The following is a 25,764-nucleotide window of genomic DNA, read 5'->3' on the forward strand; positions in this document are numbered from 1 at the left end:
CGAGTGCCTGTTAACGCACTTGCCAACGGCTTGAGCAGAAAAGCAAAGTGTTCGCTTCTCCTCTGGCTTCTCCCCATCTCCTTCCTGCACTGCTTCGCCTTACGCTTTAGAACTTCAAACTGAAGCCTGGTCCTGCGGCTGATGCCCCTTGGTTTGTGGTCGTAAGATGGAAGCCGGTGTCCTTCAGGTCGTCGTCACCCTAGAATGACAAAACGGATATGCGAACTTGAGATGTTTCACTAGTCAACAGTCGACTGCAGATAAGGAGATTCTAGGAATGTCTGGCCTTTGAATGGTGGGATATTTCAAGGCAGACAAGAGGAAGGACTTTGTCACGCAGTGCATGGTTAACTTATGGATCTCACTCCCAAGAGATGCACCGATAGCTGCCAGTTTAAGATGACCCGAGAAGGGAATGAGGCTTATGAATCGAAGAGGGGAGCTCAAGCAACAGCTAGCAAGCTGCGATGGTTATAGGCACAGGTTTTCAACTGTGTACCAGTCTGTGGGAGACAACAGTGGAAAAAGGGCAACTGTTCTCAGGCCCTGCTTGTGGGCTTCCCACAGGCCATGGTGAGGAAGAAGATGCTGGACTAGAGAGGCCTTTTGGTCTGATCCAAAAGGGCTCTCTCTCACATATATTCTTATAGCCTGCCACAAAGCAACGGCGCCACCTGCTGGCAGTTCAGGCCTGCGCCAAATACAGCCACTGTCTGTGACTGGGGTGGGGTGGGGGAAACTAGATAGATGGGATAGTGGTTGCAATATGAGCACTAGTGGCGGGCTTAGCAGTGATTTTTTAACTGCTGCCAGCCACCTCTGAAGGAGAGATGAAGGAGGCGGCTTGCTATCTCTGATCCTTAGGACTGGTTGAAATGGGTTTTTCTATATGCCAAGCGGAGTGCTCTGTCACTGAGCTATGTAACAGAACCTTCTTTCCGTTACAGCGCTGCTGGAGAAGGTCAATAGCTCAGTGGCAGAGAATCTACCCTGTATGCAGAAGGTCCCTGGTTCAATCCCAGCTGGCATCTCCTGGTAGGGCAAGGAATGTCCCATGCCTGAACCCCCTGAGCGCTGCTGTCAGTGTAGACCAGTATTTCTCGAACTTGGGTCTCCAGCTGTTGTTGGAAGTATAAGTCCCATCATGCCTGGCCACTGGTCCTGCTGTAAGTCCAAATATCTGGAGGGCATCAGATTGGGGCAAAGATGGTCTGCATAATTTGTAGAAAGAGGTGGCACATGGAGATTTTGAAGAGGGGGAAGTTGGTTCCAGGAAAGCTGTGTTCCACCTCTCCTTCCTGGCTTAGGAGCATCTGGATCTGCTCTTGCTTGGAAGGACGCAAGACAAGCGTTCAAAACTGCCCCCCCCCGGTGACTTCCTCCTTTTTAAAAACAAAAGGGCTGTTCAGAAACCAAGCACACCCAGAGCTTCTTTACCTGATTACTTCATCTTGGGCAAAGAATGAGAACATAATGACATAACATACAGATAAAGGGGGAGTTATGTTGGAAGCATTATAGACTGAAAGAGCACCATCTCCCACCTTGGGTTTTCCTGTTTTGAAAATTTCAATGAGGTCCAGAAACTTGTTCTCTTTTAAAACAGAGGCCTTTTTAGGATGGTGAATTTTTACACAGAGCTTCGCAGACTACAAGGAAACTTACCAGCTGACTGTATCCTAAGCCCCCCTCTGGCGGCCGTGGACTCGTCCCACGTTTCACTCGCTGCTGTTCACTTTTTGCTGGCCACGTCGGAAACATGGATGGCTCGATAGGCAGCGGTGTCTCCTGGAAATATTCATGCTTCAAGCCGTCTTCAGCAGTGATCCTTCTGCCCGGGTAGTAGGTAAGGAACCTGGAAAAGGGTTAGCACAATGAGCTGATGGGGAGGACAAAGAAGATGGATTTCAAAAGAAGAGGTGAGCTGGAGTCGGCAAGTACAAGCCACAGCCACCCTGAAATGCCAAGCTGCCACTATTTTACCTGGGAGGGAGCTCACTGAAAGGCCCTTTTAGAAACAAAACAAAGCTGGAGCCCAGAACTTCTGATGATTTGCTCACTGTGCTGGAAAAAAGCAGCAGGCAGCTTCGGGCAGAAAAACGTGGGTGAGCATGAAGTCGGATGCCGCCAAAGAAGATTTTTTTTGCAAATTGTTCACTTAGCACAATTTCATACACCACTTCACTCCCCACCGGGAAGAATTGCTATGCCATGGCCTCTCTCTCTCTGTGTGTGTGTGTGTGTGTGTGTGAAGCGATCACAATGTGCCTCAAAGTCGGGTAGGTTAGGGTCAGAACCTTACCCAAGCGGCTCAATTTTCCCTGAAATGCTGGGCTCCATCTGCCTCTTGAATGTGGTGCTATTCATAGAGGATAATGTTATTATCAATGGCTACTAGCCATGATCACTGTGTTCTCTCTGTGCTGCCTATTTATTTATTTATTCATTAACTAGCAGAAAGTACGCAGCATTGCTCAGGAATTCTAATAAACAACGAAACCGCACTGAGATTCATTAACGGATATAATGCGATTTGCTGGTGGTCTGCCAAATTTGGTTAAAATCAGTCAGCCCGCCACCTTGATTCAACATGGCACCCAATGGTATCCAAACATAGATAGATCAAAACCCAACCCTTCATCTCAGGGACCATTGTGCCAAACTGGTTCAGTTTGAAAAGGTTCAGTCCACCATCTTGACTCAGGATGGTGTCCAATAGTATCTGAACAGAAATTGAAACCCACTCCTACATCTCAGGAACCATCACGCCAAACTGGGTGGCAATAACTTCAGGAGTGTCTGAATGAAGAGAACAGAAAGACAAACAACTTTCCAAATTATATACTATAGCAGTGGTACCTCGGGTTAAGAACTTAATTTGTTCTGGAGGTCCGTTCTTAACCTGAAACTGTTCTTAACCTGAAGCACCACTTTAGCTAATGGGTCCTCCCGTTGCTGCTGCGCCACCAGAGCACAATTTCTGTTCTTATCCTGAAACAAAGTTCTTAACCTGAAGCGTTATTTCTGGGTTAGCGGAGTATGTAACCTGAAGCGTATGTAACCACTGTATTTCACAGTATGATTGTAATAAAACCTCAAAGCAGTTTACTCTTGGAGGGAGCTGAATACCAGCTGCTGGGAATTACAAGTGGGGAAAGTGGACCGGATGGGCCTGATCCAAAAGGGCTCTTCTAATGCTCTAATTCACAGTTCTCTCCTCTTTAAAAGTGGATTTGATGGAGGACGGCTAGTCATGACAGCTATGCTCTACCTGCTCCTGTACTGGACTGGCCACTGTGAGAACAGGATGCTGGACTAGATGGGTCTTTGGTCCGATCCAGCAGGGCTCATCTTACGTTTTAGATATTCTTATGGACTTACTTATTCATGAGATCAAATCCCTGGTCTGAGAGGAGTGCCCCAAACCGCTTGCGGAGGTTGTTGTAAGGATATTCCGTGAACGTCATCTTTTTCACTGCCGGCAGCTCGTTATACCCAGGCCAGATTTTCTCACTGGGGGTTCCCAGATCCTTCCAGAAAGAATAATTATGAAAAACCATGTAAGGAAGCCGGCTTCAAATGGCTCAACCCCCCCTTCTCCCCTTGCCCCAGTCAGTATGATACTACGGAGGATCGTCTGTGGGCAAAAATAGTGGATATCAAGAAAATGGAATAAGGATCATAGACAAAATGGGAACAGAAGTTTTGAAAAACCATGAAGTATCATCTGATTTGGGCGATAAATTGTTTGGAACTTTTGGTATGCATCTGTTGTTAGTGACTTGGGCTTCTATTACTGAAAAGCCAATCTGACCTCAGCCAGCCCCTACCTTAAAACATATAACCAGTGCAGAGGAAAGCATGGTCTGTCTGTTTCCTCCTCCTCTTCCTCGTCAGTATGGCCTTTGTAGAACTCAGCAGGAAGGGAGGGCGAGGACAAAACTCAAGTGAGTTGTCATTGGCTCCAGCCCTACAATACTGTTAGGGCTCCTTGCCTTACACCCTAAAAGTATCTAGCATGGGGTACCAAAAGCCACTGCTCAGCTAGTAAAAAATAATAATACAAGACTCACTGCATTTCCATTGGCTCCCAGTACGTTTCCAAGCACAATTCAGAGTGTTGGTGCAGACCTTTAAAGCCCTAAACGGCCTCGGTCCAGTATACCTGAAAGGAGCGTCTCCACCCCCATCGTTTTGCCCAGACACTGAGGTCCAGCTCTGAGGGCCTTCTGGCGGTTCCCTCGCTGCGAGAAGCCAAGTTACAGGGAACCAGGCAGAGGGCCTTCTCAGTAGTGGCGCCCGCCCTGCGGAACACCCTCCCACCAGATGTCAAAGAGAAAAACAACTACCAGACTTTTAGAAGACACCTGAAAGCAGCCCTGTTTAGGGAAGCTTTTAATGTTTAATAGATAATTGTATTTTAACGTTCTGTTGGAAGCCGCCCAGAAAATAGTTTCCTTCTTCTGCAGTTAGCACAGGAACAAAGGGGGGGAGGGGGGCCCACTTGAAGGGTTCGCTCGCCCACAAGGAATTTCTAGTTGCCTACAGCTCCCTAGTGAGTCACTAAATGCATGTCTGTGCCATCCAGTCCATGTCAGGTGGAGAGCAAGACACTGATAGCCTGTCAAGCTAGTTGCTTAGCAACAAAGGAAGCACATTGGATTGCAAAGCAAGCATCTTATTTTTCAACCCACTGGGGGCCGGAATATCATCAAGTGAAAAACAGGGAATTAACAACATCTCTTTAGGGGGCCTTTGCTGCAGAAAAGAGAAAGCTAGCACCTGTTTTGCTTTTGTTTGGCATTACACAAATATATGATGAGAGGGGCAGTGTGTGTGTGTTTGTGTGATGGTTTAAGGGCATACCTTGAAAACTTTGTTAATTTGGTCAATCTCCGACTTCCCTGGAAACAACGGCTTCTGGGTTAACAGCTCTCCGAATATGCAACCCACGGACCACATGTCGATGGCTGTGGAATATTCCTGGAAGGCAGGAGTATAAGAAATTAAGTTTGTTGCTTAATTTTGTGGGCCGCCAAGCACGGTTGCTTTGGTCAAGGCAGATCAGTATGGTGTGGCATGCAGGCATGTAAAGATTTCTGGAACAAGGCAGCGATTCCGAAACTGTGCTGCTGAGTGGGTGAGCTTTAAAAGGTAAATCACTGGCAGGTTATCATTTGGCACTTGAGTTGAGCAGCGTCCATTTCCTTGTCTTATTCTCCCCCCACCCCCAATATATGGGTGGGATCATCATCTTGAGGGAAGGTAGATGCAAACATCCCAGATCTGTGCTTTGTTTTAAAATACAGGGAAAAGATGGCCAAGGGGCCATCTATTATAGAGGTTTATAAAACTTTGAGGTCACTCAACTTAATAAGGAAAACCAATGAAGCGAGTGCCGTTCGTCAGCTGCACGGTACATTCGGCCACGATAAATGCTAAAAGGGGAACGATGAAAGATAGCTGCCTTTGGAAACTCCCAGGCAGGAAAGGCTACAAGTCACAAACCTTGGCTCCAAGTAGCAGCTCAGGCGCCCTGTACCACAATGTCACCACGACGGGGGTATACGGCTTCAGAGGTGATCCGTACTCTCGGGCCAGCCCGAAGTCTCCAACCTGGTGAGAAAGAAATGGAATAGTGTAAGAGCTGCCTGGACAAATGGGACCACAAGCTAAATTCTAGGCCGGTATATGGTTTTCGGCAGCAGTCAGCTTGATGCCCTTAGAAAGCCACAAGCTTTTTGTATCACTGTCCTGGCTTCTGTTTGAGTAACCCACTCGTTTCTAAGCCTTTAAAGCCCTCAAACTGTCTGGGAACAGGATCTCATAAAGATCGCATCCTGGCAAGTCCACTCACTCAGTCTAGTAATAGAGAGGGGGGCTTTTACACTTAGCAGAGCCTGTAACCTGAAGTGTCTGTAACCCGAGGTACCACTGTATTGTGAAATGCTCTTCCTGCTGAAATACCAGAGGCCTCTATTTTGCCAGCTCTTTGAAGGAGGGGGTTGTTTAAGTAGAGGCTGGATGACCTATTGCCAGGAATGTGTAGTGGCAAGATATGTATTAGGAGCAGGGAGTGCGCTGGATAAACCTCTAAATACCCTATCAACTCTAAAATTCTGCCGTGTCACCAAATGAAGCCAGACCCCACTGGTGGTGGTTGGGTTCTCTCGCAGCTTTGGACAATCACCTTGAATGTTTTATAGAAAGGAAAGGTATACAGCTTAATATATAAATGCAATAAATAACATATCATTTTACGTTGCATTTGGGGGGGGGGGAAACAACAACCCTGGGTGGGTCAAAATGTACTCTGCACAGAGCCTGCCACGAACACATCTGACTGTTGGCAACAGCTTCAGAAAGTTGGCTCTTACTTTTAAGATGCCAGCGTGGCTCAATAGCAGGTTGGAGGTTTTCAAGTCTCGATGAAGAATCCAGTTATCGTGAAGATGCTTGACACCTCGCAACAGTTGAATCATCAAGGTTTTTACTTCCCCTGAAATAAACAACAGCAGAGGTCCTAAGAGGGTGGCGAAAGAAGCCAAGTCCCACTCGTCTCTTTGTCACCCTGCTAAGCTTCAGTTTATTTCAAGTGTGTTTAGAATTTGAGAAACGCCACATACCTGGCAAGAACGGCTGTTTCATCGTTTCCATGAGGCTCTTGAGATCGTGCTCCACGTAATTCATTACAATATATATCTTGTCCATGTTGCTGCCAACGACAATTTCCTGGAAACCAAAATGAGACGCACCAGTGATCCTAAAGGCCACAGATAGGATGACTGCAGGGTTTAATTAATAATTTTCTTCCTTCCTTCTTTGCACTTACTTACATCTCACTCAAGTGTATGCGATTCCTTGCAGACTATGACTACAAGCCGAGACATAACCAGATACTTGGGAAGATCTGGGGCATCAGCACACAGATACATGTTAGCATATACTAACATGTAATATGTAACAGGTGTGGACTCTTTTTAATCACTGGAGGCCAACCAACTAGTTTCCCATCCGAACCACCCTGAATAAATTTGCTCCTCACCCCAGATTACTCCCAAATTTCCCAATGTATCCTGCTCCAAATAAACCCAGTTCAATTTCTCCCATTCAATACCCTTCAAATGACCTCTATATAAGGTCACTTTGAAATAATATTTCTCCCTATCCCTCCCTTCCACTACTTATCTCCCGAATTCATTACCTACCCAGAAACACTTAGGACACTTAGGAGAGGAATCGGGACCATGCTTTAAATGCCCTAGCGATGCCTCTGCAGCCAAGTGCTTAAAAAAACAAGGTTAGAGATAGGCTATACAGAAATGTTTTTCTTCCTTTCTAGAACTTATCCAGTGAAGCTGAATTTTGGAAGATTCAGCACAGATAAAAGGAAGTACTTCTTCACACAGCGCCTAGTAAATACTATGGTATTCACTGCCAAATTCAGGGAGGAAAGTGCTAAAAATGGCTACTAGCCATATTGGCTTATGCTCCGCCTCCATGGCTGGAGGCAGTAATATTTCTGGATACCAGGTTGCTGGAAGCCACAGGAAGCGGGAAAGTGCTCACGTGCTCAGGCCCTGCTTTTCTTTCAGGTCTCAAAAACAAATCAGGCTTGTATCCCAACTATGTAGTGCTAAATAAACAACACAAGAAGCACCTTGCTGGCTCACGCCAATGGGCCATCTATCCAGCCTCTGCTTGGAAGCTTCCCATTCAGGCATCTAGCTGGCTACTGTGAGAACAGGATGCTGTACTAGAGGTGCCAGTGGCCTGATCCATCACCCTGTTCTTACATTTTCATAAAAGGCAATGTCCCCTTGCCTTGTGTGTGTGTGTGGGGGGGGGAAGGGGGCTTAAGTGATACGGAGCTACATATATAGGCTTCCACGCAAGGATGGTATGTATGCTGCAGCTTTGTTGGAACAAGGGAAAGACACAGAATATAACCCTGGACAATTCCAAGGCGCCCAGCTAACACGTCAACAAGCGATCAAGTGCTGGTGGCCTTACCCTAACAGTGACGATATTTGGGTGCTGGGCTTTCAAGATGGTGTTGATCTCCCTTAGAGAAGTAATGGGGAAACCTTCTTTCTCCTTCTCCATCTTCAGCCGCTTCAGCGCCACAATCTCATCTGGAAAGTATTATTATTATTAGTATTAGAATTACCTTATCTACTTATTTTGACCATTTATGCATTGCTTCGTTACTATAGTCTCTAAGCCATGGGTAGGCAAACTAAGGCCCGGGGGCCGGATCCGGCCCAATCGCCTTCTAAATCCAGCCTGTGGGTGGTCCAGGAATCAGCATGTTTTTACATGAGTAGAATGTGTCCTTTTATTTAAAATGCATCTCTGGATTATTTGTGGGGCATAGGAATTCGTTCTCCCCCCCCCCATATAGTCTGCCCCCCCCCAAAAGGTCTGAGGGACAGTGGACCGGCCCCCTGCTGAAATGGTTTGCTGACCTCTGCTCTAAGCGGTGCCATTGCTGAAGAAACAACAAACCTGTTTTTTTGTCTTTTGCTCTGTACACCACCCCGTACGTTCCCTCCTCGATCCGGTTTAGACACTGAAATTCCTCAACGCTACGACAACCCTAGAGAGAGAGAGAGAGAGAGAGAGAGAGAGAGAGAGAGAGAATAAAAGTTGCATTTTCAAATTACTCTGCTTCTAGAAGTCAGGTGCAGGGGCAAGGAATTACACAGTGCCACAAGACAGTCCTTCTTAGGTCCCGTGATTCCAATCCTATTTTTCACATTCATAGGGACTAGAAACTTTAAAAAAAGAAATGGGAGGTGCGGAGAGAGCCAATTCAAGCTCTATTCAAAGCACAGTGTAAGAGCCAGAGCTATCTATCATACAACTATCCTGAGTGGAGTTGTGCTCATCTCTGGTTTGTGCTGGAATCTGATTTAAAAAAACCTCCCAACTCCAAGGAAATAAGACACTAGAAATAATATTTGATAGCAGGAGTATGCAGGAGCTTGAGAAAGACTCATAATTGAAACAAGTTAGTTACATGTGATACATAGTCGCAGGATGGGATGGGTGGTTTTTTTTGGCCATGTGGGATTTTGTCATGTTAATGTGTATTATTATAATATACAACCTACAGGTGAAACTTGAAAAATTAGAATATTGTGGAAAAGTCCATTTATGTAAGCAATTATTTTCATTAGCTACTGGAGTTTAATATATGAGATAGACTCATGACATGCAAAGCGAGATATATGTCAACCCTTTGTTTGTCATAATTGTGATGATTATGGCGTACAGCTGATGAAAACCCCAAAGTTGAAATTGTTAATTTGGTGCTCTCATCAGCTGTATGCCATAATCATCACAATTATAACAAACAAAGGCTTGACATATCTCACTTTGCATGTCATGAGTCTATCTCATATATTAGTTTCACCGTTTAAGTTGAATTACTGAAAGAAATGAACCTTTCCACGACATTCTAATTTTTCGAGTTTCACCTGTATGTGGATATGTTTGGGTCTCTTTATGTTTGTGGCGTGGAGTATTGTTTTGAGGCTCTCACAGACCCAGTTTGCATCCAATGGCAAGCCAAACCATGGTTTAGTGTGAATGAGCAAGTATGCAGATACTTAGCAAACAATGTGAGTGTTGTTCTCCTCCCCTCTGGTCCTGCTGCTGCTGCTGCTGTACCCAGAGCGAAGCTATGGTTTTGCTTAGGGTTGCATCTGAACCAGGCTTATACTGCTTCTTTCCCAGACAAACCACACACAGCAAACCAAGAACAAACCTTGCCTGTGGCTTGTCTGGAGCAAGACAAACCATGAGCCCAGGTTTGGAAGTAATGTTAAGAAGAACCACGGCTTAGACCTGGGTAGCAAAGTGGCAGCAGGGCCTGGGAAGGAGCAGAACGGCTGCATTTTTCGATTCCACCCAGCAGGCCAGACTCTTAGATCGCCCAATCCCAGTAGGGCATTGTGACAGGTGGGTACATGGAGTCTCTGTTCATTCGGAGGTCAGCAAAAGACACCACTGGCTTGGCCTGGCCCCTCCCCAGGAAGGCCAGAGATATATGGCGGCCCCTAACCTGAAGGGCGGGCAGATACTTAGGCAACTCTTGCTTCAGCTCCACAGGTGATGACACAGGTGAGTCAGGAAGGTAATCGCCCTCTGTCATCGTGTTGGATTGCGGGGTCCCCTCGCCAGCGTCTTCTTCCTCTCCTTCGCTTCCCACGGAATCCCGGTCAAACCTCGACTCTGCAACTTCAAACATAAGAATCAAATCGTGGCAGGAAGCGGATGTTTGGGGATCCTCTCCCCCTGATGTTCCAAAGGAGGGTGTGAAGGAAACATCCTGCTCTTGCCTCCGGTGCTCGGAGACAAACTGCCTCCGAGTGTGGAGGCTCCATTTCACTATCATGGATTGTATCTAACTTGCAGACCCACTGAAATCAATGAACCTAAGTTACTCATAGCAGGTAGAACTAAGATTAGACACGGTTCCCATGGCTATTCGATAGACCTATCCTTCCTGAATCCACCTTTTAACCATGTCTTGCGGCAGCAAGGTCCACAAGTCAAATTATGTACAGCAAGGTCCACAAGTCAAATTATGAACAAAGCTTCTCCCCTTTTGCCCTTCAAGAACCTGCAGCCAAATCAGGCCAGGATCTATGTTCAGCGGCTGCTGGATATTTGTATTTGTCAGAGAGGAGGAAGCTCCAGTTCAGGGGTGCAGAACTATTTTTTCAGCCTGAAGCCAGGGTTAAATAAAAAACGTACGCAAACCGTATTTTTAGGAGATGACTCCAAACCATCAGAGGATCACCAAGGTCATGCAACAAGCACAAGGAGAGAGAGAGAGAGAGAGAGAGAGAGAGATTACATAGAGCCGCATTTCGCCATTTGTTTTCTTACCTACTGGGAGGTGGTCTCCGTTCTCCCGCTCTTCTTCTTCGCTCATTTCGTCTTCGCTCACCTCTTCTGCAAGGCAAAAAAAAGGGGGGGGGGAAAGAATGAGACAGGCTAGGAAGAAAATTGAACTTGATTGCTTTCATACCTCTGCAGGCAGGGGATGGGAGCCATCTTGCTGGTCCTCTAATCACTGTACGGTGCTTTGTAACTTTTAGGCACTTTTAAGAGCTGATGGCAGCATCAGCCTACAAAACCGTTAACAACTTTAGAACCTGACTTATCTCAAGGACCATAGTCTTCCATAAGTTTCTTTTGAAGCTCAGCTCCAGTAGCGTAGAGGCTGGTGTCAAGTACAATGAAGGACGTTCCTGCTGCGGCTCTTTATAGTTTCACACAGGGAACATTCCCAGCCCTGCCTGGGGACGCCAGGGATTTAACCTGGGGACTTACGCATGCAGAGCAGATGGCCCTGCCACTGAACTATGACCTTCTTCTGGTTGCAATGGTTAAAAAGAAATCACACTACTGAAATGGGACCGTGGCTGAGTGATACAGCAGATGTACAGCATGGAAAAGGTCCCAGGTTCAATCAATGGCATCTCTAGGTAGGGCTGCAAAAGACTGGTTTCATGGGTAGGGTAGGCAACGGTTTTAGACTCATAGGCACAACTGGGTCTTTGAGCCAGTGCTGTGGGTGCCACCCCCTCTGCTCAGCTTCCCCAACCCTGAGAGGCAGGAAGTGTGTGCATGCACACACGTTTCACTTTTTCAAAGAGACCACAGTAGAAACAGGAATCCTGGTGTGTGTTTGTGTGTGTGTGAGAGAGAGAGAGAGAGACTTACCAGCTGACTGCTCAGTCACTTCTTCAGAGTTGCTTCCTGTCTCCTCCTCCTCCTCTTCCTCCTCCTCTTCCTCTTCTTCTGACTCTTCACTGCTGGACTCCTCCTCCTCCTCCTCTTCCTCCTCCTCCTCTTCTTCCTCCTCCTCCGAACCGGATCCAGATTCCCCTGAAGAAAGCAAACACAAAGATGAAAAAAATGCAACAAACAAACAAACCCTCAAACCAACTTCAACTCTCAAGATAACTGCTACTGGCTCATTAAAGAACCCCTAAATGTCTTACACCCCAGCGGTTACCTGAGGATGTTTCAGCTGAGCTGGTTTTTCTTTCGCTGTCACTGATGTCCTGGAGATCAGAAAGGGGGTCTCTCTCTTCTGGCTTTTCTTCTTTCACTGTTTTTTTTTATTTTTAATTTAAAAAATTGGGAACAGGGTTGAGAAATCCCAATTCTCAAAAGCACTAAGGGATTCTACTTGTACAATATCACAGTTTTTTTCCCTGCCTTAAAAATCTAAAAAATCCAAAAGCCGTTGGACTCCAACTCCCAGCAGCCCCAGCAACAAACAGAGGGCCAACATCTCCCCTTCCATCTCCCTCTCCCTGGTCTGAAGAATGCAAAGAAAATGTCTGCCACCAAGTTGGCCAACCAAGTCAACATGCACAGAGTTGCCCTGGAAGGATGATCTACCGGTATCTTTTTATTTTATTATTATTATTATTATTATTATTATTATTATTATTATTATTATTATTAATGCAGCATTTCAGTTTGTTAACTTTAAGCGACACGAAAACACTTGGAAATAATTTATAGAGCAGATAATTTTTAGAGGGCATCCTTGTGTTTAGTTTACTAAATAAAAGTAAACTGAATCACTGAGCTCAAATGATATACATGGAGTGGAAACTTTCCTATGGCCCCCAAGTTGCAGAAATCGCTCGCCCACAGAGGTGTGTTTGGCCCCTTCAATATGCAGCTCCCAGAGGATGCTGAACACTCACCTCTTTACCCTGGCTTTGGACACTTGAGGTGCATGTTCTTGGGATCCACCTTATTTTTATGATTGTTAAGTTCGTTTTTTGAAAACAAAAATATTTTTAATGTGTTTTAATTCTTGTAACCCACCCTGGGACTTTAGGTTGAAGGGTGGATAATAACTAATTGGAAATAATTTTAAAATGCCATATACTTTCGGCTAGCTTGATAGATTCCAATCCCTCCCTGGCACATGGAAGACACGTTTATGTCTTTTGAAAGCTACCTGGCTTTCGGATTTCTCCTTGTTCAAGCTTTTCTCTCTGTTGTCGTAGCGGGCTGCGGCTCCAGATCCTTACTTTCTCGCTGTAGTCTTCTCTCACTGTCCTGTGATGGGCTGAAACTGGTCAACACAAGAAAAAAAAATGTTTGTGAGTGCTGGATCGAAATCTCTTACGCCGTGACAATTTGCTTCACACATACTTTGCAGCTCTAGCAAAATGAGAATTCCTTCCCCGCCTACCGGTACTACACTGGCACATTCGAATAAGGAGCAACGTTTAAATGAGGTTCAACCTTCCTTAAGTTTGAAAATGCACCTCAGTGGTGTGCTATTAGGTTCAGACAGACTAAGACATGGCTTTAAAAATCAATCAGAAGAACCTTACGACTCCAATTAAACATTAAAAAATATGTACCAAGAATCAATTATTTATGATAGCAGGGAACAACTATTTCAGAAATCTATATACGACTTGATGTGGGGAGGGAGACACCAGCAAATAGCTGGACAGGGAAGGTATCCAGAGTCTACAAGGATGAACTGTAGCTAAGTGGCAGAATATTTGCTTTGCACGCAGAACATCCCAGGTTTAATCCTTGGCATCTCCAGGTAGAGATGGACAGAAATCCTTGAGCTGTTGCCAGTTAGGGTACACAATACTGAGGTAGATGAACCAATGTTCTAACTCAGTGTAAGACAGCTACCTAGATAAGCTCCTTGCTAACAAATCCGGGTGAAACAAGCCAGAGGTCAAGACAAAAAGGTGAACCCAAAGGTCAGGACTTCACCTGTTTTGAGTGCAGAAGGTGCCATGTTCAAACCCCACCACCTCCAGGTTAGGGGTGGGAGAGAGGTCCTTTCTGAAATCCTGGAGAGCTACTGCCAGTCAGTGCAGACAATACTGAGCTAGATGGACCAATGATCTGAGTCAGTATAAGCCAGCTTCCTATGTGGAACTTGCAACATCATGTTGCAAATGTGGAATGGTGCTGTTCAGCATTTCAGCCACTCCATTTCATCTCACATACCGTTTTCCACCCCCGGTCAGTCAGCATTCCATGTCCACCAAGCATGCTCAGTCTTCATTGTCCAAAGAGCTGCTCCCCCCATGAAACAGCTCTCCTAGGCCACCTGCAGCCCATGCTGCTTGCTCATTCACCTGCCTGCCATTCTGTTGTCACGCTGGAGTTGGTATGGTTGCCTACTGGTGGCTATGATGACAGCGTGATGACAGACTTACATTTTTATACATATAAGAAGATATATCCACTTGCAAACCTTGGGGTTCTCCCTAGCCTGCAGATGCCTCCCTCTCCTGCACAGACAGCACCATTTTTGCTACATAGTCAATGGCACTGACAACCTGTACTTCGGAAACAAAAGAGGATAGTGACTTCCTGGGGACCTATGAGGTCTCACAAATCACAGGTCTCTTACTCTTGCCCGTTTTCCTCAAACTCTGTATTTCCAGAAGATTAAGAGGGTGGTGGTGGGACAAAGACTTGTATGTCACAGATGGAAGGATAAACATCCACCACCCATTACTCAACAGCCTGGAGATCTTACTTACCTATCTCAATTTTAACGTATACAATCATCAATCCTGTTTGTAGTTTTTCAAAGTAGGATTGATGCATGATTGTTAATGTGATCTGACATTTCTTTCCTTTTTCTTTCAGTTATATTTGCAATAAAATATATACACAGACAGATAAGCACACACATACACACTACCGGCCCCATACTCAAGAGTTTCTCAGGATTCTAAGGAGCAAAAAAAAACAACCCATGGTATTTTTCAAATCAGTGGTTAAAAGTAGTGGTTCTGAAAGGTTCAGTGCCCAATCTTGATTCAAAATGGCATCCATTTTGAGTAGCCAAACGTGGAAAATAACCTGCTCATTGATCTCAGGAACCATCATGCAAAAATTTGGCTATGATATCTTAAACGTGATGCAAATGCACAGCGAATGAACAACCTTCAAAAATATATATAGCAGATATACAATATGTGGTGCTTTTTAATAATAATAAAAAAGATTAACTTAAGAGTTGTTATTAGGTTGCTAAATATGAGTCCACATCTTGCTAGGGTCCATTTAGACCCCAATACCTCAGTTTTCCCCATGTGCCACACCCAAAATCACAGCAGGAGCTAGCACTGAGACACGGCAACAATACACCAGCTAACTTTATGTTGAGCAGGAAATGACACTGGGGGTGGGCTGGGAGTGTTTTACATATTTTGAATACACATTTGGAAATTTAAATGTGGAGGATTAAAAAAAATACAAATTATTGTGGGGGTGGGGGAGGACTTAATGCAATCCAAACACTCTATTCCTACCCCCCCTTCAATTTTAGCTGATCACTCCCCATCCCCAAGCTTTCTACAAAATAAAAAAGAGTACCGGGGGGGGGGGGGGGGGCTAACAAAAAAGGTTAAGCATGCCCTGTAGTTTGAGCACCAGGAAGAGGAACCTCCACCACCGCAAACCTTCTACTTATCGCAAGGCCACTGCATAACCAAAAAAGGAGCAGCAATGCTTGGGGTTTATTTTGCTCCCCTGCTTCCGATAACCACAGGAGCATCTACAGAGCACAGCGCTCCTGAATCCAACCGCAGTGAAGCTGTTTTTGGCAACGCCTTGAGCTCCCATGTTCTGCCCACACACTTCCAAGCCTATCCTGGCAGCAGCAAAGGCTATAAACTCTTTTTCTTTTAAAACGAGAAAGTGGAGATTCCTGGAAAGCGGAAATTCAGCAGCCATAACCAAAGCCCATGCCCTTCTGGCTCTTCTGTGCCCTGTGACAAAAACACAATGTTATGCTAGAGCACACGCTGTGCTTACAGAAGGTCCCAGGTCCAACCCCTGGTTTCTGAAGGCAAGGCTGGAAAAAACGACTTGCGCCTGAAACCCTGGAGACCCCTGCAAGTCAGTGCAGAAAACAATGAATTAGATGCACTAAGTACAAGGAAGCTTACTATGCTCCTATTTAAACTGGCTCTTTATTCAGAAACATGAGGACTGCAACCCTGCTTTTATTTTTAGGGGAAACATTGTAGCTCGGTGGTAGAGCAGTTTCAACGCCCCAGCATCTCCAGGTAGGGCTGGGAGAGATTCACGCCTGAAACCCTGGAGAGCTGCTGCCAGTCAGTGTAGACCAGGGTTTCCAAACTCGGGTCTCCAGCTGTTTTTGGACTACAATTCCCATCCCACTGGTCCTGCTGGATAGGGAGGATGGGAGTTGAGGTCCAAAAACAACTGGAGACCAAAGTTTGGGAAACAGTGGGGTAGATAATACTGAGCGAGCTGGACCAATGGTCTGACTCAGGAGAACACAGCTTCCTATGTTCCTAGGTCTTTAGAGAAGGGCTGCTGTTCAGCGGCAGAGCATCCATTTTGCATTAAAAGGTCGCAGGTTTGATTCCCCCATCGTGTCCAGGTAGAGTTTCCTGGAACCCCGGAGAGCTGGTGCTAATGGAAAGTTAATTAAGAAGCAGTACTGAGCTTGACGTCCCAAGAATCTGATGCGGCGTAAGACAGCCTCCTTTGCCTTACATCCAGGAGCATGTCTGTGTCAAAGGTTTTCAGGGCATAAACGTCACAGACGAAATAAACACACGATCCGTACCCACAAGGAAATAAGGTTTCCCTCGCCCCGTTCCGCCCCCACCTCTGAGCTACTTACTCTCTCGTCTGGCCTCCCGTTCTTTACGCCTCTCCTCCGCTCGCCTCTCCCGTTCCTTGATCTCCCGCTGCTCTTTCTGCTGCTCTCTCATTTTCCTCTCTCGCTCCCTCTTCCGCTCAAGCTGCTCCAGGCGGTCCCTACGAAGGGTTTCATCAGGCGCCCGTGTTATTTTATCAAATTGGTTTTTGTTTGTTTTAATTAACAATTTTGAATTATATGGTCTCTTTCGCTGCATTCCCTCTAGAAAGATTGGCAATATTTATTTTGAGAGCGTAGCTTCTGGCATTCGCACAAAGGCCGAATCTCCCTTATCAAGAGAGGTTTTGCTTAGCCAAGTCAGCCCCAACACAAATCAGGATGTTAAAATATTTATTGACTGCCGACCCACCTACCCTGCTTTCGATCCTCCTCAGATTCGCAAGAGAGAACCCTCTTAGGAGGACAGTGACTACCAACATCCCCTCTGGCTCATGGTTCTGGCAACAGTACCACAAACATAGTACAACTGCAGTGGGGAACCTTTGAGGGCCGCATTCCGTTCTCGGCAACGTTCTGCGGGCCAAATGCCTGTGGCGGGAGGAGCCAGAGGCAAAAGCGGGCAGAGCAATAGGTGTGATTTTCACCTTCCTTCAGCAAGTGAGTTTCTACATTACACTTTTTATCCTTGTTCCAGGAAAGCCAGAGGCATTATCAGAATTCAAGGGCAAATTCCGGCCAGGCAAAAACAAAAACACTTAAGGAGAGGTGGTGGCCTGGGGAAGAGTCCCAAGGGGAAGATAAAAGAGGCCAGATGTTCTCCATCCCTGTAACACATAGCTGAATCCATTATTAGCCCTACTCAGAGCAGACGCACTGAAATTAAGGGGCACAAGTCAGCCACGTGGACTGATTTCAATGGATCTGCTTGGAGCAGGCCGAACCTTGGATACAGCCCACAATTTCTTAACCATGCCCTTGATCTAGTGCCCAAATGTTCTCTCTTAAGGGGAAGCTATTGTAACATTGCTTTATGGGCTGGTAGGAGACTTGAGGCCTGCACGCTGTAGAATTTTGTAGGGGAGGGATCACAGACCTTGGTGGCAGAGGACCTGCTTTAGATGCAGAAGGTCCCCAGTTCAATTCCAGGTATTCCCAGTTAAACAGCAGGTAGCAGTGGGTGGGAAGGACCTCTCTTTGACCAAGATCATGGAGATCCTCTGCCAGTCATAGCAGACCAGGAATGGGGAGGCTCTCTGCCTAGATGCTGCTAGACTCCAACTCACATCTTCCCTGTCCATTGGCCATGCTGGCAGGGGCTGATGGGAGTTGGAGTCCAACAGCAGCTGGAGGGACAAAGGTTCCCCACCACCCAAGTGGGCAATATTAGGCAAGACAGGCAAATAGTCTGAACGGGTGCTAAGACAGCTTTTGTGTTCTTATGTACTTATCTGATGCCCACTGGGGTGAATCAGATATGCAGGATTAAGCTGTGTGAAATGCATGGTCCATTTCTTAAGTTGTAAAATCCCTAATATTAGAGGTGTTTTTCTGAATGTTGGTTCAAATCACTACTGTACATTACTCACCAAGCTCACATATCAATTGTGTCCATAGGGCTACAGGACTCCTCCACGGGTGGTAGGTGCAGAATGTCTTTCTTTAGCTAGATTTCTGCACAAGGAGCAACTCTTAACCCCAGCTCCACCCATTGCTCAACAGGCGCACTCAGATGCCCAAACCATAGCTTCTGATGCCTGATATAGAAGGCCAAACTTGTGTGACCTTAGCTTATTTGGTCTCTCAATCAATTAAAAGCTATGTTCAGATATCACACAAAACTATGATTTGGAGCCTAGTTGTTACCCCCAACATGCCCCCCAACCCTTTCACCTCCCTCTCACAGCAGCTAAGAGGTTACGAGCTCCCTGCTCTCCTCCCACTATGCAGCTGGGAGGACTCTGTCAGCTTGTGCTTTTGGTTAAGTGCAACTTGCCATGCCACCCACACGAGGAACTGTGGTTTGCATTAAGTATGACTCCTTTCAACAAGCCAGCTTCAGAAACCATGGTATGATGGTGGCTTGTTTTTAAACCAACCACAGTTAATGTCAACCAAAGTTCCATGCTCAAATGACAAGAATAACTGTGCTGAACTAAAAGTGGACGTGAAAGCTTTCAAACTCATTCTTCCAGCCACAGAGGAGGAGAGAGGGTGTGAGCCTAGGGGGCTATTAGGCTCTGTCCATGTCCTGTTAAGTGGTCCTGCATCTTCTTTTTGATTCATTACAGTAATACAGCAGAGCCAATGCATTCTCAAAAAATAGAAGTGAGCATTTTGCTCTCAGCCAAATCAATAAGTTTGCTACCATGGTCTAGTTCAGCTTTTCTGGGGAGCTCTCCATGACCCCAAGTCAACAACTGGGAGCTGCATCAAACCATTATTCCACTGCATCTCTAGTTTCTGCAATGTTACCAAGCATTGTCCACCCACTTAAAAAAAACAAAAAACTACTCATCACAGTGATCCTATGTTTGCATTACAAGAAAAAAGACAGAGTCCCAGGAAACTAAATTCTTAAGTCAACAGCACAGTCTGTAGCTTTTTTTTTTGGAACTGCTGCCTATGTGGCATCATGGAAATAATACCACATTCCAATAGCCCATACCTTTGCTTACACGGTTAAACCAGCTAAGTGCTAGATTTACACTGCTAAGCAAATTGCCGCATCTCTGCAGTTATTGTGATCACGGCCCCCAGCTATTTAGTGGCAGGTGACATAAGCATAGAATCAAAGGAGCAGATGTACAGCTGTTAAGATTGATTGCATAATGTCCCTAAGAAGTTGGTTCTGGGGAGGAAATGCTGGATTTTGGGCTCCAGGGCCAGGGGGAGATTTACCTCTCTCTCCGGGAATGCTCCCTAGCCAATTCCCTCCTTTTCTGCCTCTCCCATTCACGGCGGGCCTTATCCTGCTCTTCGCGGTGCCTTTTCCTACGTTCATGCTCGCGCTCCTTCTCTTTCACCCTAGCATGCTTCCCTAATAATAGAGATACAAAAAAAAAGGCCAAACCGTTACCCCCCCTCCCAAACAGCATTCGGAAGTCGTAAAATGAGCAAAGGAACCAGATGAAAAAGAGAAGGAGAGAGAAACACAGATTATGAAAGAATAATTTCTCTTGGCACTCTGCTAAAAACAAAAAACAACAACAACAAGCCACCATGGCTAAGATTAGCCATCAGGTTAAAAGGCTTTTTAAAATTAAAGCTGACTTCCATAAACGTTGGAACTTCTCCCTGGCACTATTAACAATATTACTCTACTGATACAGGGTAAAAGCTACCTCGGCTCCAAGCTCTCACCTGAGAACATAAGAAGCTTCTTGATGGGTTAAAATGCACATGGTCCAGCATTTGCCTCATGGATGCCAGCAACCAGAAGGTACAAGGTGGCCTATTAGCCAGCAGACAACTGATAGAGCCAAGGTGCATTCTCAGTCGACATGCAGCAATGGTGAGGCCTGAAAGACCCAGTGCCCCACATGGACTGAGCCTACATCCTGAAGTATGCTAGGGATGTCTCAGCAGACAACCTGACATGGGGAGGGCCAGCTCATATATTCAACTGCTTGCCATAGGCAACCAAGGATTCCATACAGGGGAGTGAGTGCTCTGGGGGAGGAGGGACAGAGCGCATCAGGCCCTCCGCATGGTTCCCAGGCTAGTTGCACAGGAAGGAAAGTCTCTTCCTCCACAACCTGCATGGAAATGCAGAGGGAAAAGGAATGGCTCAGTAGAAGCCACAGCTTTTTAAAACCACCCTGTTAAGAACCCTCTGCATTTCCATGCTCCCTGAAAGGCAGAGATGGAAACAGAGGCTATTAGCCTCTAAGATGAGAAGGTCCACCGTTTACAGCTCATTGGTTAGCCCAACATAATGGGATGTGGTCAAAAGTAGGAGTGGTCACCTGATGAGCGATTGAGCCAATGGCTGAAGAACTTCCCTTACCACCGCCAGTAAAAAATGCTGAGTTCTTAAAGGGCCAGCAAAAATAATTATTGAGGCCAGATCAGAATCTCAAACTGTCAGTTAGCTAGCTGTGCTCCGAGTGGGCTGGGGTGGGGGGAGCCTGCTGGCTACTAAACTTTGTGGCCGTATATATAAGGCTGCCTGATGGGTTCCAGAGACTAACCCTCTTCCAAGGATACCAGAGGTTAGGAGACACTGAGGAGGAAATGCTAAGAAGGGACCAGAGTACCTTCTGCCGAGTGACTGCGATGACGGCGCTTCTCTTTCCTCTTCTCGTCTTTTCTGTGGTGTGCCCTCTCCTTCCGTGACATTTGCTGGGGGGGTTTGATTGCCAGGGAGTCGTCCTCCTCTCCCCTGCAGTCCACAACAATGGGGGGGTGGAGAATGGGAAAAGTATCGTGTGTATGGAGAACAAGAGTTCATTTGTTTACCAGGAGTCACTCCACCTGGCAACAGCAGCCTGAGAGATGGGACAGTGGCAACTGAAACCAGCTGCTCATTGGCTTCTTCCCTCCCCTTAATCGCTTCTATTCAAGCTGTTCATCACTATGTCACTTTAAAACTACATGCCCAGGGTCGCTTATTTTAACCCTCCCCACCTTGTTTTCCTCATGTAAGCTGCAGAGCAAAGACTTTTAATCTGTGCACAGCGCTTAGTAAAACGCAGCTGTTTAAAAATGAGAAATGAAGTATACCACACTGCAAGAGTACAGCAATTGTGGGAGGCAGAGGTGATGGTCCCAAAGACAACGAGAGGGAAGACTGCCAATGAAGCAAAGCCAGCTGCGAAGTGAAGTTGGAACTAGAACCTGCCAGCCTACTAATTCAGGTGCAGCCCATCATAACGGCCACATCTCTGTAGATCAGAAGTCTCAGAATGTTGCTAATGCTCATCAGTCCCAGCCAGAATGGTCAGGGATGGTGAGAGTTGCAGTCCAACATCTGGAAGAGTCACAAGCTCCCCATCCCTGAGCTAGACAATCCCTTGCCTTTATTGCCCCCAGCTACCACCATCACAACTCTGCCTTCTTTCGATGCAGGGAAAAGGAATCTGTGGCCCTCCAGGTATTGCTAGGCTCCAACCTCCATCAGGCCTAGTGTTCAGGGATGATAAGACTTGCAGTCCAATAACATCGGGAAGGGTTCCAGACCCCCATACGCATTCCTATTGTATGGTAGGCGTAAATAAAACGGTGTGTGTGTGTGTGCTAGCAGCTTTCTTACCGGTCTTCCATAGAGTCTTCCCTCCTGTAAGGTGAATTCCGGATAGTTATCTCCATGCGGTGATCTCTCAGCTCTCCCTCTTCAAGGGAATCGCGCTTCGAGTCCCGATCATCAGACTACGGCGATAGGGGGAAACACACATTTTGGCTTTCAGAAACTGTGCACAGTGAAAGATTATTTGTAGTTTTACCCCCACAAAATTTTGTTGCCCGGTCAAAGCAGAGGCAGAGAGCTTGTTGTACTATTGGAAAGAACACAGACATTTAAACAGGGGGAACCTGACCTATTTGTGTGCTATATTCACTTCAAACGGGGGGGTGGGGGTGTCCCAGGATGCTGCTTGACGTGTCTTTTGATGGAATGTTTCATACAAATATTCCAGGGAAGTTTGGACAAATAGGTAGAAGCAAAGCATAGTGGGGAAAGAAGAACATGCAGGCACTCTTTCAGCTCTGGGACTAGTGCGCATAAGTAGGATGCCACCATAATCCAATAGGTTTTTATTTCAAACCTGGGTAGTGTCATGCAACTGCTGTGGACAATTATTTTGAACTCTCCAATCCAATTCACTTTGTTTCTGGAAGCAAGTGTTAATTGGCTGCTGTATGTGCATGTTTGTGAACAAGCTAATGCGTATGACGTAGGGGGTGGTAAGCGAATGTGGAAGTTCTTTTGCAATAATTTTGCCAGTTTAGGCGGAACACTGTTTTTATATCTTGTGTTTGTATGTGGGAAATGCATGCAGAAGAAAAAAATGTATCAAGGAGTTAGTGATCTCACACGGTCACCCTTCCTGCCTCTGTTACCCCCCCCCCAACTCACTCTTGTTAAGTGTTTTGATGGTGCGAGAACAGTCTTTAATGTCCTGAGAAGGTTGGGATGAGGTGAAGCCCCCCCCCCCCACAGCTGCCTTAATGAGCTGTGGAGGATAGTGCTGAGTACCTTCTTTGATGCTGGACATTGTTTTGAGAAAGCAAGCTGAATGGGACACAGCTGCGGGCAGCCTGAGGAAGTATCATCCCCCTTGGGCCTGCCCATAAAAAGCAAGTCTAGAGTAAGAGACTAGGGCAATGTCTGCTGTTTGCAATAACTCTTCTTGTTATGATACTTTTGTGGGTGAGCTGAGTGTTTGTTTGGACCCTGGGTGAGAACCCGGAGGGTGTGTCAGGAGGAAAATGAAATGATATATAGGTATAGATAGATTAGTAATTTTATATCAATATAACATTTTTATATGTAACTGTTATTTTTGAAATATTTTAAGTTGCCTGTTGTTGCTTCAGTTTTCTGTACCCCGTTTAGAGATGCTCTTAATTTTTTAGGCAGTATATAAATTAAATAATAACATAAAATAATCAAAATCATATTTAGGAGCCGCCCCCCAGAGGAGATCACTGTTATTACCTGCCCTTCACAAGCAGGTCCCAGGGCAGGTTATAAGAAGCTATAGAACTCTTTCCCTTTAATTAGAGGTGGGGGAGCAAAGTTTGGGTAGTTTTCTAAACTGCACAATGTCAGCATGAGAGTGGTACTCGACTGGCACAAAGGACTTTCACCAGACACACAATCCTATGTGTGTGCACATAGAAGCAAGTCTCAGTTAGTTCAAGCAGGTGTGCACAGGACTGCAGCCTCAGAAGAAGCTTTGTTCTAATTAGAGAGGGGGGAATAAAATGAGGGAAAAGAAGACATACTCATGCCCCTTATAGGCACTGGCTCTAGAAGGGCAGCTTACATTTTTGAGGCGCTTTATGTCTGCTTTCTCCTCTTGCTCTTTGCGACGTTTCTTCTCCTGAAGAATTTCATCTAACGTTTTCACTTTCCAAGATTCCTTTTCATCACCCATTTGTGTTTAAAAAGGCACTAAAAGAAAAGACAACCATCAAATAAGGCTCCTGCTACCCTATCATGCACCTGGCTGCCCACTTTTTAATAACACCGAGATTAAAACAACCATTAAGGTACTCTGCCTGCAGCCGCCTCTGGAAAGCACTTGGAAACTATAATTAGCCCAAAACAAACAGGCCAGCTTGCTAGCTGGATCGGCATCATGAAAAACATCTACTATATTTCTGAAAGTTGCTCGTCTGCTGCCTATGCATTTGGAAACTTCCTAAGATATTGCAACAAAACTTATGAATGAGCTCAAAGAGCAGGTTTTTGTCTATGTTTGGGTACAAGGCCATTTGAACTGAAATGGTGGACTGAACCATTCAAAACTGCACTGATTTTAATGACTGGTTTCAGCAATGTACTGGTTTTGGGTTGTTTATATATAATTCCCAAGCAACGCTGAGTAAGGGCTGCTAGTACAATGTAACTACAGCATTCATTTATTAATAGGGTCATAGAAAGCTGCCTTGGAGCATATCATTCAGCTGATTCTCCTATCTCAGTTACTGTCTCCTTTGAACAGCTCTCCAGCCTCTCAGAAGAGACAGGTTTCTCCCATCACCTGCTACCTAATTATTTAAACTTGTATACCAGGAACTTTTGGCCCTGCAGGCATTGCTGAACTACATCTCACATCAGCCCTAGAAAACACAGCCAATGGCCAGGGATGATGGGTGTTGCAGTTCAACAAGATCTGTAGGAGCAAAGGATTCCAACATGTGTTATAGTAGGAAGGACAAAGCTTTAAACCTGGGGCTTTTGGAACGTGATCCACGCAGCTCCCACTCCTTCAAGCTGTTTCCTCCCCATACATCATCTGCTGGTGGGCAACAGCCTCCACAAGCACTTTGCCCCAAATGCACCATCACTAAAAGTGTTCAGAAGCAAGAGGGCCCGCCCCTGCACAGCTAGAGCTAGGAATTTCAGGAGGTTCAGCGACGATGAACAAACCACACCATCAAAAGTTCCACGCAGCTCCCACTCCTACAAGCTGTTTCCTCCACATTTATCATCAACTGGTGGGCAACAGCCTCCACAAGCAGTTTGCTCCAAATGCACAATTGCTAATGGTACAGTATTCTGAAGGCAAGGCCCCTGCACAGCTGTACTAGAGATAGGAATTTCAGCAGGTGCACCGACCATGAACAAACCACACCATCAAAAGTTTATTAAAAGAAAAAGCGCACAGTCCACAAGCTAGCCTTTGAATTTTGCAGTCTTGCACACACACACACAAAAACCCCAAACCCCATACAGCATCGTGTTTGTAGCGATGGCACAGGGCAGGACCAGGAAGACCAAAAGCTCGAATTGGGGTTGATGTTATTGTTTGGTTTTGTCATTGTGGCTATGCCCTTTCGTGTTTTTACATTGCAAAACGCCCTGTGACCCTTGGCGAAGGGGCGGTATATAAATTAAATAAATAAATAAATAAATAACGGTAGATAAATAAAACACCCGCTCAGCCAGGAGCCCTAATGGGGGCTCCGGACTAGATTGAAGTGAACAGAACTTGAATGAATTGGGATTGGACAGAGAAGGAAGTTACCACGCGCCATTCCGAGCGTCTTGGGAAGAAGGCCAAGAAGAACATCTCCAAATCCTAGTAAAATAAGGAGAGGTCGAGAGGACGCCTCACCACCACCCGCTGCAAAGTAGGCCTAGCCCCACAACACGCCACCCCTGCAAGGTAGGCCGCCCTACCACGGCCCACCTTCCCCGCCACAAGAAACCCCGCTTCCCTCCCCTCTGAAACCCGGCCCATGGCCCCGGGAGAGCGGGGAAGGGAAGGCGGCCCACCGCAGCTGCAGCCTCCCCACTTTGACCCTCTCTTACCTTCCCTGTCGCCCCTACCGCCACCGCCTCCACGACCCACTTGCCGGAGATGCAGTGCCGGAAGCGCGGCGCGTGGCGCACGCATTTCTTCCGGCGCGGGTCCGTTACGTCACCG

The 25,764-nt window shown here is 46.1% G+C and overlaps 1 protein-coding gene across 4 annotated transcripts; it reads right to left on the reverse strand.

The window, feature by feature from the left end:
* On the reverse strand, positions 1–25,764 carry CDK11A (cyclin dependent kinase 11A). 4 transcript variants are annotated; one of them, XM_033156354.1, is made up of 20 exons: positions 25,650–25,764; positions 23,656–23,783; positions 21,921–22,036; positions 20,926–21,050; positions 19,568–19,706; positions 16,691–16,827; positions 13,001–13,117; positions 12,035–12,130; positions 11,740–11,904; positions 10,900–10,965; positions 10,070–10,239; positions 8,509–8,599; positions 8,014–8,135; positions 6,627–6,732; positions 6,378–6,499; positions 5,509–5,616; positions 4,867–4,983; positions 3,382–3,530; positions 1,666–1,855; positions 1–199 (listed from the first exon to the last, which is right to left on the reverse strand). In XM_033156354.1, the coding sequence occupies exons 2-20, from the start codon at positions 23,764–23,766 to the stop codon at positions 107–109; spliced, it is 2,340 nt and encodes a 779-aa protein (XP_033012245.1). In that variant the 5' UTR covers positions 23,767–23,783; positions 25,650–25,764; the 3' UTR covers positions 1–106. The 4 variants fall into 4 exon arrangements, with proteins under 4 accessions (XP_033012245.1, XP_033012244.1, XP_033012246.1 ...); XM_033156353.1 differs by having other exon boundaries at positions 10,070–10,245; XM_033156355.1 differs by lacking the exons at positions 16,691–16,827; positions 19,568–19,706 and having other exon boundaries at positions 10,070–10,245.

The sequence above is a fragment of the Lacerta agilis genome, chromosome 8 (assembly GCF_009819535.1).
Source record: "Lacerta agilis isolate rLacAgi1 chromosome 8, rLacAgi1.pri, whole genome shotgun sequence".
NCBI lineage: Eukaryota > Metazoa > Chordata > Lepidosauria > Squamata > Lacertidae > Lacerta > Lacerta agilis.